The sequence below is a fragment of the Zingiber officinale genome, chromosome 2A, assembly GCF_018446385.1.
Source record: "Zingiber officinale cultivar Zhangliang chromosome 2A, Zo_v1.1, whole genome shotgun sequence".
NCBI classification, from domain to species: Eukaryota; Viridiplantae; Streptophyta; class Magnoliopsida; order Zingiberales; family Zingiberaceae; genus Zingiber; species Zingiber officinale.
Window position 1 is genome coordinate 35214204 of NC_055988.1, and position 12347 is coordinate 35226550.

At 38.4% G+C, this 12347-nt stretch overlaps 1 protein-coding gene across 4 annotated transcripts in view; it reads left to right on the top strand.

The window, feature by feature from the left end:
* The first annotated feature begins 1904 nt into the window (after nucleotides 1–1904).
* LOC122041021 overlaps nucleotides 1905–12347 on the top strand; it is a 32225-nt gene continuing 21782 nt past the window's right edge. For 2 of the 4 annotated variants that reach the window (XM_042600546.1, XM_042600547.1), the window contains exons 1-3: nucleotides 1905–2082; nucleotides 2370–2488; nucleotides 3177–3259. In XM_042600546.1, coding sequence (XP_042456480.1) covers nucleotides 2049–2082; nucleotides 2370–2488; nucleotides 3177–3259 — 236 coding nt within the window. In that variant the 5' untranslated portion in view covers nucleotides 1905–2048. The remainder of the gene's footprint in view (nucleotides 2083–2369; nucleotides 2489–3176; nucleotides 3260–12347) is intronic. The other 2 variants (XM_042600548.1, XM_042600549.1) reach the window with 1 other exon arrangement.

Genomic DNA, 12347 nt, shown 5'->3' on the forward strand with positions numbered 1-12347 from the left:
TCGTCAAGTCATTTCTGGAGCAGTGCGCAGGAGAGAAACTTGTTCGAAATGTTGTATTTGAGGTGCTGGTTGAATCTTCCTTTTATAGCCCACTCTAGGTGCTTGGAACTTCCCCCGGGCACCCTCATAGGGTTGACGTGGTGTGCTCTCATCAAAACTCGATTTGGTAGAAGTTATCCATCTCCTGATGCCTAGACCACCCTCGAGTGTCCGGACCGTGATGTTGGTTCGCCAATCATCCTGCTCTAGCTCATTGTGAAGATCAATTTTTGGCTGTCCGAGTGCTTAGAGCAACTTTGGGCCCCCGAACCATGAGGGCGCCTGCCAAGCACCCTGCTGCTCAGCGAAGGCATCCTGAGCACCCGGAGCAGCTCCAGGATCTCGAACTCTAGGCGTCTAGAAGGATTCCGTTTAGAAGCCCTGGTAGATAACATGGTCAGAGAATCCCAATCACTTATCAGATAATAATGGCTATCCGCTAGAGAATATTCCAAGGCTTTGACACACGTGTGAGGTGGAACCTTCCTCTAACCAATAGGAGTCCGTCGTGCTTCATCCATCATCCGACATCCTCTGACATCCAACATTCTTTGACACCTCATAATTCCGGAGGTCACGAGAGGCAGTATAAAAAGGAAGGTCCTCTCCGGTGGCCAGGTACATGCACATACGCACACATCTACTATTGTTCATTTTCCTTCTCTTTCATTTTGCGCCTGTTCTGACTTGAACGTCGGAGGGCCTATGCCAAGGATCTCTTTTCTGATTTTTGGGCTTTAACGCTCCCGTGTGATCATTTGTGTGTGCACAGGTCTGTGGTACCCTAGGTGACTCTCACTCTCCTCTCCTTGACTCGCTCGAAGGTTCAGAGCCCGTGGACATCTTCCCAACCCCCCTTTTTCTCTTACAAGTCAAAGTCTTCCTTTTGTTAGCCTCCTTATCACCGAGTTCTACCATTCGACTCAGCTTTCGAAAGAGATTAGTAGCTATTCCTGTATGTTTGATACTTTTTAGTGATATAGTTGTTGGGACTGGTGCGATCTAGATACACCCTTCGCGTCAATAGATTATGTAGCGAAAACTTGAAACAAATGGACACCACAAGTACAATACTAAGATTTTACTTTGCTCACAACCTCCCAGGGTTTGCTACGTCCAAGACTTAGTCCTAACGAACTGCGACTACTAAACCTTCTTTTTTTATATACTTTTTAGAAGCAGAGAAACCTCTTACAACTTATTTCTTGCAACAAATATAAGCAATACACAGATAAAATAGAAATGAAGGTAAAATAACTTTACGAAAATTTTGTTTTAGATGTTTTCTTGTTGCTCTGGATTACTTTTTGATGGTAGAAAATGCAATAATATTTCATCTCCAAATCTTCAAGAACCAACATAGTCAAACTTTCTCGAAACACTTTTTTATTATATCGTCATTGGGTTGATTTTAGTCAATTACTAGTTTCTATCAATTAATTACTCTATAGAATTTAGTTGTTGTATTTGTAGAACGACTGTTATCGACTAAGTTTGACCACCATTATTTTAACATAAAAATATCATTAATAACTTTTATTGAATGCAAGTGTTTGATAAAATAATTAAATTATTATTATTTTTTTATTTAGTTTGGTTCAGTTGTTAAAGTTAAAAAAATGTTTTTTTAAAAATTAATTTAGGGTTACAAAGCAAGGTATTTTTTTTTAAAAAATTCGTTATTTGGTAAAATGTAAAATATATTGCTTGATTTGCGTTTGGATATTTGAAGTCTAAGTGCCACAGTGATCTGAAATTACAATTTACCGGCAGACGCATGCCTCTAGCGTGGGGGCCACGGAAGAGCGTAATCATTCTTGTTTTTGGGTTGCAATTTTATTACAGTGGTCCGAAATTACAATAAGAGCATCCAAATCGATGGATAAGAGGGGGCGTTTACGTTCGAGGATAGAGTTGACCTGCAGGCGTCCGCCAATTGCGAGTGATGAAAGCTTGAGACGGCGAAGAATTTCCGTCTTCGTTCAGTTTCGGAATTCACTCGCTCGACGATGGCCGAATCGATCCACTCCCACGATGCCTCCTGTGAGTATATTATTAGGAACTATTTGAAATCCTTTGAGCTCCTTACATGAATCCAACACGGAGTCGATTCATCTTCTCAGCCAGAGTGGACTCGATGTTGCGATCTTTTATATGCTTTTATTTCTTTTATCGGTTGCTTTTTTTAGTTGCTTGGAAGCTTGCAGTATGTTTAGATTTGGAACATTTTAATTCTTTAGTTTTACATTCTCTAAAGCTGTACTCTTGGTTTCAAAATATGTGTAATAATAAGCCATGTTCTGAATTTTTGCATATCACTGTTGTCATAGCTGTACCTCAACAAAGATTTGTAATTACAAACAACTATGGTGAGAAGCTTGTCGCCGTGCTGCATGAAACTGGATCGAAGAAGCTTGTTATACTGTGCCATGGTTTTAGAGCTACAAAGGTGAGATGTTCTGATAGATTTCATGTCTCTTTAGTCTTCTTATATATAACTTAACATCAAGTTAATTCAGAAAATCATGTAAGAACTTTGAGTTGCTTTTAGATTTCATGTCTATTTGTTTAATGTAGCACTGAGGTAGATTCTATTTTTAGATTGCAGATAGAAATTGTCCAAAATATTAGGGTTCTTTGGTTAATCCAAAATATAAGGGTCTTTTGTGGTGCTCCTCTTGGCCAAGTTATTTTTGACTGTTCTGGGAAACTTTCCTAGTTAATATAACTCTACGCTCAATACTATTCAGGATAGTTTCATTTAGTAATGATTTAATTTTCGCTGAAGCTGATAGCATGGGTGTTGGTGAACCAAAGTAGTGAACTCAAATTAATTTCTAGTCTAGAAATGCAAATAGGTATATTTTTAAATGATGGCATGTGCTTGATCTGAAAGCTAATTTCAGCTTAGATTTATGTTCTTATCTGTCTGACTTTTTTTATTTTATCAAGTAGTGTGCTAAAACATCATGGTTGTTTATTATTCTTTAGTTTTTCTGGTTATTAACAATGTCTGTATTGATCAGAGACCAACACTTTTCATATGTTTCCTTAATTGAGACTTCACTAAGCTTGTGAGTCGTTTGAGATTAATTTGCCGATATGTTTCGTCTGACTTTTGGAAATGCATTTTCCAGGATGATCAAATAGTACTTAACCTTAGTGATGCAATAACAAGTAAAGATATCAGTGTGGTTCGCTTTGATTTTTCAGGAAATGGGTATGCTTTGTATTATCCCTCTGAATTTTGTCATTTCATATATCCAAAATATTTTTTTGTTCAAGAAAAGATATTCAATATGTGGTATCTTAATGACTTCAGTTAACCATTTTTAGTTTGTAAAGAGGATTAAGTTGCATAATCATTGTTGTTAATTACAAGTCCGGTGACAAAATGTATTCCAAAAGATTTCTTTGTGGAAGCATGTAGATGTTCCAAGTGAATCTATGGATAGTAGTGGAGTGAGGCTAGGATTCAACTATCCATTCCTTCTCAATCTAGAAGCAATGCAGGTTTTAGTAAATATTCTTTCCATGGTTCTAGCATAGTGGGAGATGGAAAAGTGATATTAACATTAACACACAAATAATATTGGAGAGGAAATATTAAAATATTATTTCATATTAGATTTGCAAGAGGTAAGAAAGAAATCATAGGTAGGCACCATATAAGGTGAGACAACCCTTGAAAACCACTAACTTTCTCTTTCTGAAAAACCTTCTTTTGGAGGCAAAAAAATCTTTTGCAATGAACATCAAATAAAGTATGGTAAAAAAATTTGAAAAACTATGGAGTTTAGAGGTAAAGACCTTAAGTTCAAAAATAAAAGCAAGACAATAAAAAGTAAATACAATAATTGAAGAAGTGGGAAGAGCAAGAACAATTTGCCACAATAGAATTGTTGGAAGAATGTTATCATTCGAGCTACCCTTGCCTCCCCTTTTATAGCTCTCCAAATGGGTATAGATAAGCTCCAACAACTTCTCTACATTAATATCAGTTGACTAATTTAAATCGTTAGTACACTAGAGTTTGATTTACATAAAACCAGCTATTGTAATTAGCCATGCTAGTGCACTCTGACATGTATTAGTCGACTCTTCAAGATAAGCTCGCACTTAACTCCTGGGTAATCTTAATGTAGTCAAGTGATTCATTCTTATCATTCGACTCATTCAACTTAACTTGTATCAATTGACTCTAGACTAGTGAGTCAAGTCACTCTAGATAAGCTCCCATACAATGATAAAATATTTTGAATTCAAAATTAATTCAAACGACTTAGCAGTCAACTAACTTGGCTTTAGTTGACTGCCCAATCAACTCTATCACAAGCAAAAATATTCTATTTGCTTAGAATAGAGGCTTAGTTGACTAGGCAGGCTAACTTGTCATCAGTTGACTAATTTATGATTTAGTTGACTCAATGGAATAAGAACTTTCTATTCTTAAGAAATGCATATCTGGTTGACTACTTAGTCAACTAATAAGCCATTGGTCGACTCAACTCTAAATGGCTTAGTCAACTAATAAGGCATTTGTCAACTCAACTCTAAATTGAACATTTTTGTTTGCAAGCAGTCTATCTTTAATCAATTTTCTAGTTGACTAACCATGTCGATTATATATGACCATTAATAATCGACTGAGTTATCAAATTTGATGTTAAAACACTTGTTCCTTGGTCAAGCCTTCGCTTACGTAAAGGATCTACCTAACACCCAAAATACACGACTTCTTGTGCATAGGTATCTAGTTGTCCTAGACCTATCAAGACTTTTCATCTGCAAGTATTCAGTCGTCCTTTATCTACTAAGAGTTCTTCTATGTATATATCTCATTGTCCTCGACCTATGAGGACTTGTTGTTTGCATGTATCTAATCGTTCTCAATCTATTGGGAATTTACATCTGGTATAAGGCCTCTAGGTATTCCTCATCTATCAACACATGTTGGACTTTCTTGCCTCGACCCATTTGATCTACAGTCGTATGCCAACTTTCCTTTTTTGGTAAATGTGTGGTTGTTAATCTCAACCCACTTTGATTTCATCCATTGCACATGTGATGTCAATGTTAAGTAACTTGCATACCTGACATACAATATAGTAACAATAATATGAATCTAACTTAAACCTCTAGCCGCATACTCTGTCTTAGTCCAAGATAATTCTCCCATAGCCACATACTCGGTCTTGGTCAAAGATAATACGATGCGATGTTGCTTTCGCTTACTCCAACTTATAAAAGAATAGCTAAGAAATTGACAACCTCCACTTGCGCTTTTCGTATCTAACTTGCATAGGTGAAGTCGGTGTAGCCTACTAGATTTAGTGAACTAGTCATTGGATAACAAAGACTCATGATAAGAGTTCTCATGGAACACCTCTGGATTCTCTTATCGATCACTAAATGAGATTCTTTAGGAGAGGATTGGAACCTTGCACATAAACTTAGGGCGAAAAGTATGTTGAGTAGATTGTCCATGAGATAGAGAAAGCTTCCAATTAAACTTCTAAAATACGTGGAATTCTCTATCGATGTTGTCTACTCCTTAGCGCTATCCATTCCAAACATGATGTCTTTAGCGCACTTATCTTGGTGGACATAAATTCCTTGGTTTGTTTAATTTAAAGTCCCAAGAAGTTGAGTTTTTCTACAAGGTTCATCTAAAACTCACTCTCCATGGGTGGGGAACTCATTCAAAAACTTTTTGTTAGTAGAGTCAAAAATTATGACATCTACATAAACTTGAGCAATGAAAATATTATTTTTATAGTTTTAGATTGACTCTACCTTGTCCAAAATCTTTTAAATTAAGGAAATTAGATAATCTTTCATTCTAGCACTTGTATCAAAAAATCTAATGTCTTTTTCAACTTGAAACGTGTTTTAGAAAGATAAAATGCTCTAAACTAGGAGGTTGTTCAACATAAAGCTCTTCTTTGATATTTTTTTTTTGAAAAACATCCATTGGTAAACTAAAAAAAGCTTTTAAACCATGCAAAAGATAAAAGCATTTAGATGTATTGTAAACAAGCCACGGGTGCATAAGTCTTGTAGTAATCCAATGCTTCTACTTGGTTGAAATTTTGGGCCATTAATCTAGCCTTGGTTTGATCTATGGATCCATTTTCATCTATTTTATTCCTAGAAAGACAACAAGTGTCAATAATTAAGCAATTTTTGAGTCTTGCAATTAGTTCTCATACACTACTCTCAAATTGAGCTAATTCTTCTTGCATTGCTACAATGAATCTGACTCAAGTAATGCCTTATCTATTATCTTTGGCTTAATTTGGAAGATAGCAGTTAATTGAGAATTTATCTTGATGAAAGAATGTGTTCTTATCCCGTAGGAGATATCTCCCACGACCTGCTCAATTGGATGAAATGCACTTACCTTGTGAGTCCTATTTTGTTAAGTTGTCTCTCTAGATTATCTCCCTTGTCCTCTTGCTTGGTTCAGATTTTGACTCGCGCTTTACGTCCCTTGAGATGTGCCTTCTATGAGTGGATTTCTTTTACCTATCTTGCTTGTTTCCTCCATTATGTCCTTGTCCACGGGGAGTATTTGAGATACATTCGAGTAGATTCATTAAAAGCAATGGTGGAAGACTCTTTGATCTTGAGTAGTTGCCTATTGTAGACACCAGAGATGCATCTATGGTCGACTACCTAGTCGACTAATCGGACACCAATCGATTGAACTATTAACCATTCAACTCGGCTCAAAATATTTTTTTTATTTATGAGTTGCTTTCAATTGACAGTTGACTTCCTAGTCGACTAAACCATATTAGTTGATTGAGTCATCACATTAACCTCGAATACCTATTCCTTGTTCAAGACTTCACCTAAGTAAAAATTCTTCACTATGCCTAAATAGAGGTCATTCTTAGTCTCTTACCGCTCACATGCTAAGAGATTTTACCTCTATGACTTCTCATGTGCAAGAATATAAGTTCTTGACCTATCAGAACTTCTCATTTGCTAGCTGGTTAGTAGTTATCAACATATCGAGACTTATCATATGATGTTTGGGCTTCCATTACCTATTGGGACTTCTCATGTACAAGTATCTAATCGTTCTTAACCTATCAAGACTTCTCATATGCCAGACAGATATCGTATTTGGTCATCTTCAATTATTGAAACTTTTTTGTCTGTTTGATTTCCAATTATCCTTGATCTATCGAAACTTACATCTACTAGGAGACCTTGCTTTTGGGCCTTTTGGATTTCTGTTAAAGTTAATGTGTTATCACTTAAGTTTACTCATCACTAAGGTTACTTGCCCCCTAAGTTTCTAAGGTTACTTGCCCCCTAAGTTGCTAGGTTACTTGCCCCCTAAGTTTCTTTCAAGTCTATATAAAGGCTTTGTAATCAAAAGTTTAAGAATCAAGAAAAACTATCTATTTCTCCTCAAGAGCTCTACCAAAATACTTTCCAATTTCAACAGTTGGTATCAGAGCGTCCAGGTTCTACCAATCCAAATCCATGGCCAGCTCGAGTTTAACAAACATCAACCATCTCATTCCAGAGTTTAATGGCGAAGACTATGATTTCTGGTACGTGAAGATGAAGACCATCTTTCGATCTCTTAACCAATGGGAGATTGTGGAGAATGGAGTACAAGAGCCCGAGGAAGCCACTGCCCTCAATGAGGCCGGTCTGAAGAAATTAGAGAAGTCTCGACAAGCCGACGCAAGTGCTCTCTCAATCCTTCAAAGAGCAGTCACTAAGGCTATATTTCCCAGAATCATGCGAGCCAACACGGCTAAAGATGCGTGGGAGATCTTGCAGAGCGAATTTCAAGGAGATGTGAAAGTAAGAGCGATTAAGCTCCAATCACTACTCAAGGATTTCGAAAATGCCAAGATGCAGGAGAAAGAAACACTCATGGAATTCTCAACCAGAATCTTTGATCTGGTCAATATAATGAAATCTCATGGTGAAGATATTACAGATCAAAGGCTGGTACGCAAAATTCTCATCTGTCTTCCTGAGAAATATGATCCCATTATTGCCGTCATTGAAGAAACAAAGGACCTAACAACACTCACCGTTCAAGAAGTGATGGCGTCCCTAAAATCGTTCGAGCAAAGATTGTCCAGACATTCTGAGAAGCCAATAGAGGGTGCATTCCAATCAAAGCTCAAAATTGGTAACAACGAACGAGAAGGCCAATCACGATTTGGATGGAAATCAAGAGGACGAGGTGGACGTATCTCAAAAGGAAAAGGAAAAGACAACTCATCGAATTGCAGCAATTGCAATAAGCCAAATCACTCCGAGAAGGACTGTTGGTTCAAAGGTCAATCGAGATGCAAAATATGCAATCGATTTGGTCACCTCGCCAAAGATTGCCGAAATAGGAACACTTATCAGGCAAATCAGGTTGGAGAAAATCAAACAGCTGAGGAGACACATGGAACATTCTATGTATGTCACACGGCCACCAACAAGGAGCGAGGAAAAAGGTTGCTGGACAGCGGATGTAGCAACCATATGACGCCGATCTCAGAAATTTTCTCTGAACTCGACATTAGCATCAATGCTCCTGTTCAGTTTGGAAACGGAGAGCAAACAAAGTCAAAAGGACTTGGGAAAATCGCCATCGAGACGAAGGAAGGACCGAGTTGCATCAACAATGTCTTGTGTGTGCCGAGCTTGAGTCAAAATTTACTCAGCCTCGGACAATTGGTGGAAAATGGGTACAAGCTCTGCTTCGATAACAATGAATGTGTTATATTTGACAGGAGAGATAAGTCAAAGGTGTTCACAAAGATCAAAATGGTCAATCGAAGCTTCGCTCTCAACATCAATTATGCCGACCTAAAAGCTCATCAAGCTTCTACCTCGGACTACCTGACATCAACCTTATGGCATCGACGACTCGGTCATCTCAATTTACAAAGCCTCAAAGAGTTATCTGGCAAGAGTATGGTGCAAGGACTTCCTCACATAGAAGGAAAGCAACATGTATGCGAAGGATGCGCGTTTGGAAAGCAACATCGATTACCTTTCCCAAAAGGAGTATCATGGAGAGCTAAAGAAAAGTTGGAACTTATCCACACCGACGTCTGCGGGCCGATGGACACCCTTTCTCATGCTCAGAATAGGTATTTCATTCTTTTCATCGACGATCACACTCGTATGACTTGGGTCTATTTCATGAGGCGGAAGTCCGAAGTATTCATGATATTCAAGAAGTTTAAGAGTCTCGTCGAAAAACAGAGTGGATGCTTCATCAAAACCTTAAGAAGTGACAGAGGCAAAGAATACACTTCTAAAGAATTTCACAATTTTTGTGAAGATGAAGGAGTAGAAAGGCAACTAACGGTAAGGTACACCCCTCAACAAAATGGTGTTACCGAGAGGAAAAACCAGACAATCGTTGAAATGGCAAAATCAATGATGCACGAGAAAGGTTTACCCAAAATCTTCTGGGCTGAAGCAGTCTACACAGCCGTTTACTTATCCAATCGATGTCCAACCACGGCCATACCAAACAAGACTCCGTTTGAAGCATGGAGTGGTAGAAGACCATCGGTGAACCATCTCAAGGTATTCGGAAGCATTTGCTATTCTCAAATTCCAAAACAGAAACGAAGCAAACTTGACGAATCTAGCGAAAGATGTATTTTTGTCGGCTACAGCACCATGAGCAAAGGTTATAGACCATTTAACCTACATCTGAGTCAAGTTATTATTAGCCGAGATGTTCAAGTTGATGAAAATGCTTTATGGAATTGGGAAGAAAACAAAGTTGAAAAGAAAGACATTCTGATCAGTCTTGACAAAGAAGATGAAATTGAACCAAGCACACCAGATTCAAGCTCATCTCAACCCAACGAAGAAAGCTCAACTGATCCAACTTCATCAAACTCCTCATCCCCAAGCGCAACCCCAAAAAGGTACAGATCATTGAGCGATATATATGCTACATGCAATTATTGCTCAATTGAGCCTGAGAACTTTCTGAAGCAATTAAAGAAGAACCATGGAAAAAGCGATGGAGGAGGAAGTTCGTGTAATTGAAAAAATCAGACATGGCACTCGTCGATAAACCGAGAGACAAAGAAGTTATAGGTGTTAAATGGATCTACAAAGTAAAGCACAACCCAGACGGATCCATTCAAAAACACAAAGCAAGACTTGTGGCCAAAGGATATTCTCAACAGCCTGGAATTGACTACGGGGAGACGTTTGCCCCAGTAGCTCGGCTAGACACAATCCGAGCTATAATTGCATTCGCCGCCAGCAAAGGGTGGAAACTTTATCAGCTTGATGTCAAGTCAGCATTTCTCAATGGTGAATTGAAGGAAGAAGTGTATGTAGATCAACCTCAGGGTTTCATCATCAAAGGAAAAGAAGAGAAAGTCTACAAACTTAAGAAAGCGCTATATGGACTTAAACAATCTCCTCGCGCTTGGTACAGTGAGATCGACAACTATTTCAACCGAACAAAATTCGAAAAGAGCAAGAGTGAACCAACTTTGTATGTCAAGCAGCAAGGTAATGATGTTCTTATAGTCACTCTTTATGTTGATGACCTAATTTTGACTGGAAGCAACGAGAAGATGATCGAAGAGTTCAAAGATGGTCTTCTACCACTCCATGCTTCAAACGGAGTCTTGTTTCAAAAGTATGAAATGAGCGATATGGGTCTACTTCGACATTTCTTGGGCATGGAGATCTACCAAGAAGAAGAGACAATCTTTATCTGCCAAAAGATATATGCAGAAAAGATTCTGAAGAAATTCAACATGCTGGGATGCAATCCTGTCTCTACACCACTCATTATGGGGGAGAAATTGAAAAAGGAAGATGGAGGAAAAGCAGCGGATGTCACTTATTACCGTAGCCTCATTGGTAATTTGTTATATCTCACAGCAACTAGACCTGATCTCATGTATGCTGCAAGTCTACTTTCAAGATTTATGCAGAGTCCGAGCCATTTTCATCTCGGTGCAGCAAAGCGGGTCTTACGATATGTTCAAGGGACAACTGACCTCGGTCTAAGCTTTCAGAAGAATCACGCACTTAATCTTGTCGGATATTGTGACAGTGATCTTGGTGGATCCTTAGATGACATGAAAAGCACTTCGGGGTACTGTTTCTCCTTTGGTTCAGCAATATTCTCATGGGTATCCAAGAAACAACAAAGTGTTGCACAATCGTCTGCGGAAGCCGAGTACATCTCAGCATCAGTAGCCACTTCACAAGCAATTTGGCTTCGAAAAATCTTGGCTGATCTCGGTCACCATCAGATTGAAGGAACCGTGCTACACTGCGACAACAAATCTGCAATCGCTATGGCTAAGAACCCAGTTCACCACAACCGAACTCGACATATAGCACTCAAGCATCATTTCATTCGACAGGCAATTGAAGATAAAGAAATTCAACTTGAGTTCTGTCGATCTGAGGAGCAATTATCTGACATCTTCACAAAAGTACTTCCGAGAGAAAGATTTCAACAGCTCCGAGCCAAACTTGGAATCCGACAACACATTAAGGGGGAGTGTTAAAGTTAATGTGTTATCACTTAAGTTTACTCATCACTAAGGTTACTTGCCCCCTAAGTTTCTAAGGTTACTTGCCCCCTAAGTTGCTAGGTTACTTGCCCCCTAAGTTTCTTTCAAGTCTATATAAAGGCTTTGTAATCAAAAGTTTAAGAATCAAGAAAAACTATCTATTTCTCCTCAAGAGCTCTACCAAAATACTTTCCAATTTCAACAGTTTCCTTATTGCCAACACTAGATAGGCTTCTCCTTTTCCAAATGTATGGTCAACCTCAACCATTTGGTCTTCATTTATCTGTTCACCTGTCGATGTCCAGTAACTTGAACATGCACAGTTGACACACAACATTAGCAACAATAATATTGTTGGTGCAGGGTGCACAACATGTAACCCAAGGTTTTGATATGTGACTAAGGTTAAAGTTAGGTTAGTTGTGATCTAACCAGTGTCAAGTTTGTAGGTGCACGATACTTGACACGTGTTAAAGTCCTGGTTGTGAACGAGACAATGATCTAAGTCCTGATTGAGAATAATGCATTAGCTAAGTCTTGGTTTGGGCCAAGCAGACAAATTCCTAGCTAGAAGCTAGGTGAATCAAGTCCAAGTAATTAAGACTTGGAAGACAAATTTCTAGCTAGAGGATAGGTGAATCAAGTTCTAGTGATTAAGCTTTGGCAGATAAATTCCTAGCTGGGTGCTAGGTGACTCAAGTCCGTCCAAGTGAGTGGAATCAACTGGAAGCTGATTGCTTGGCAAAAAGTCTGTGTGTGTGGATT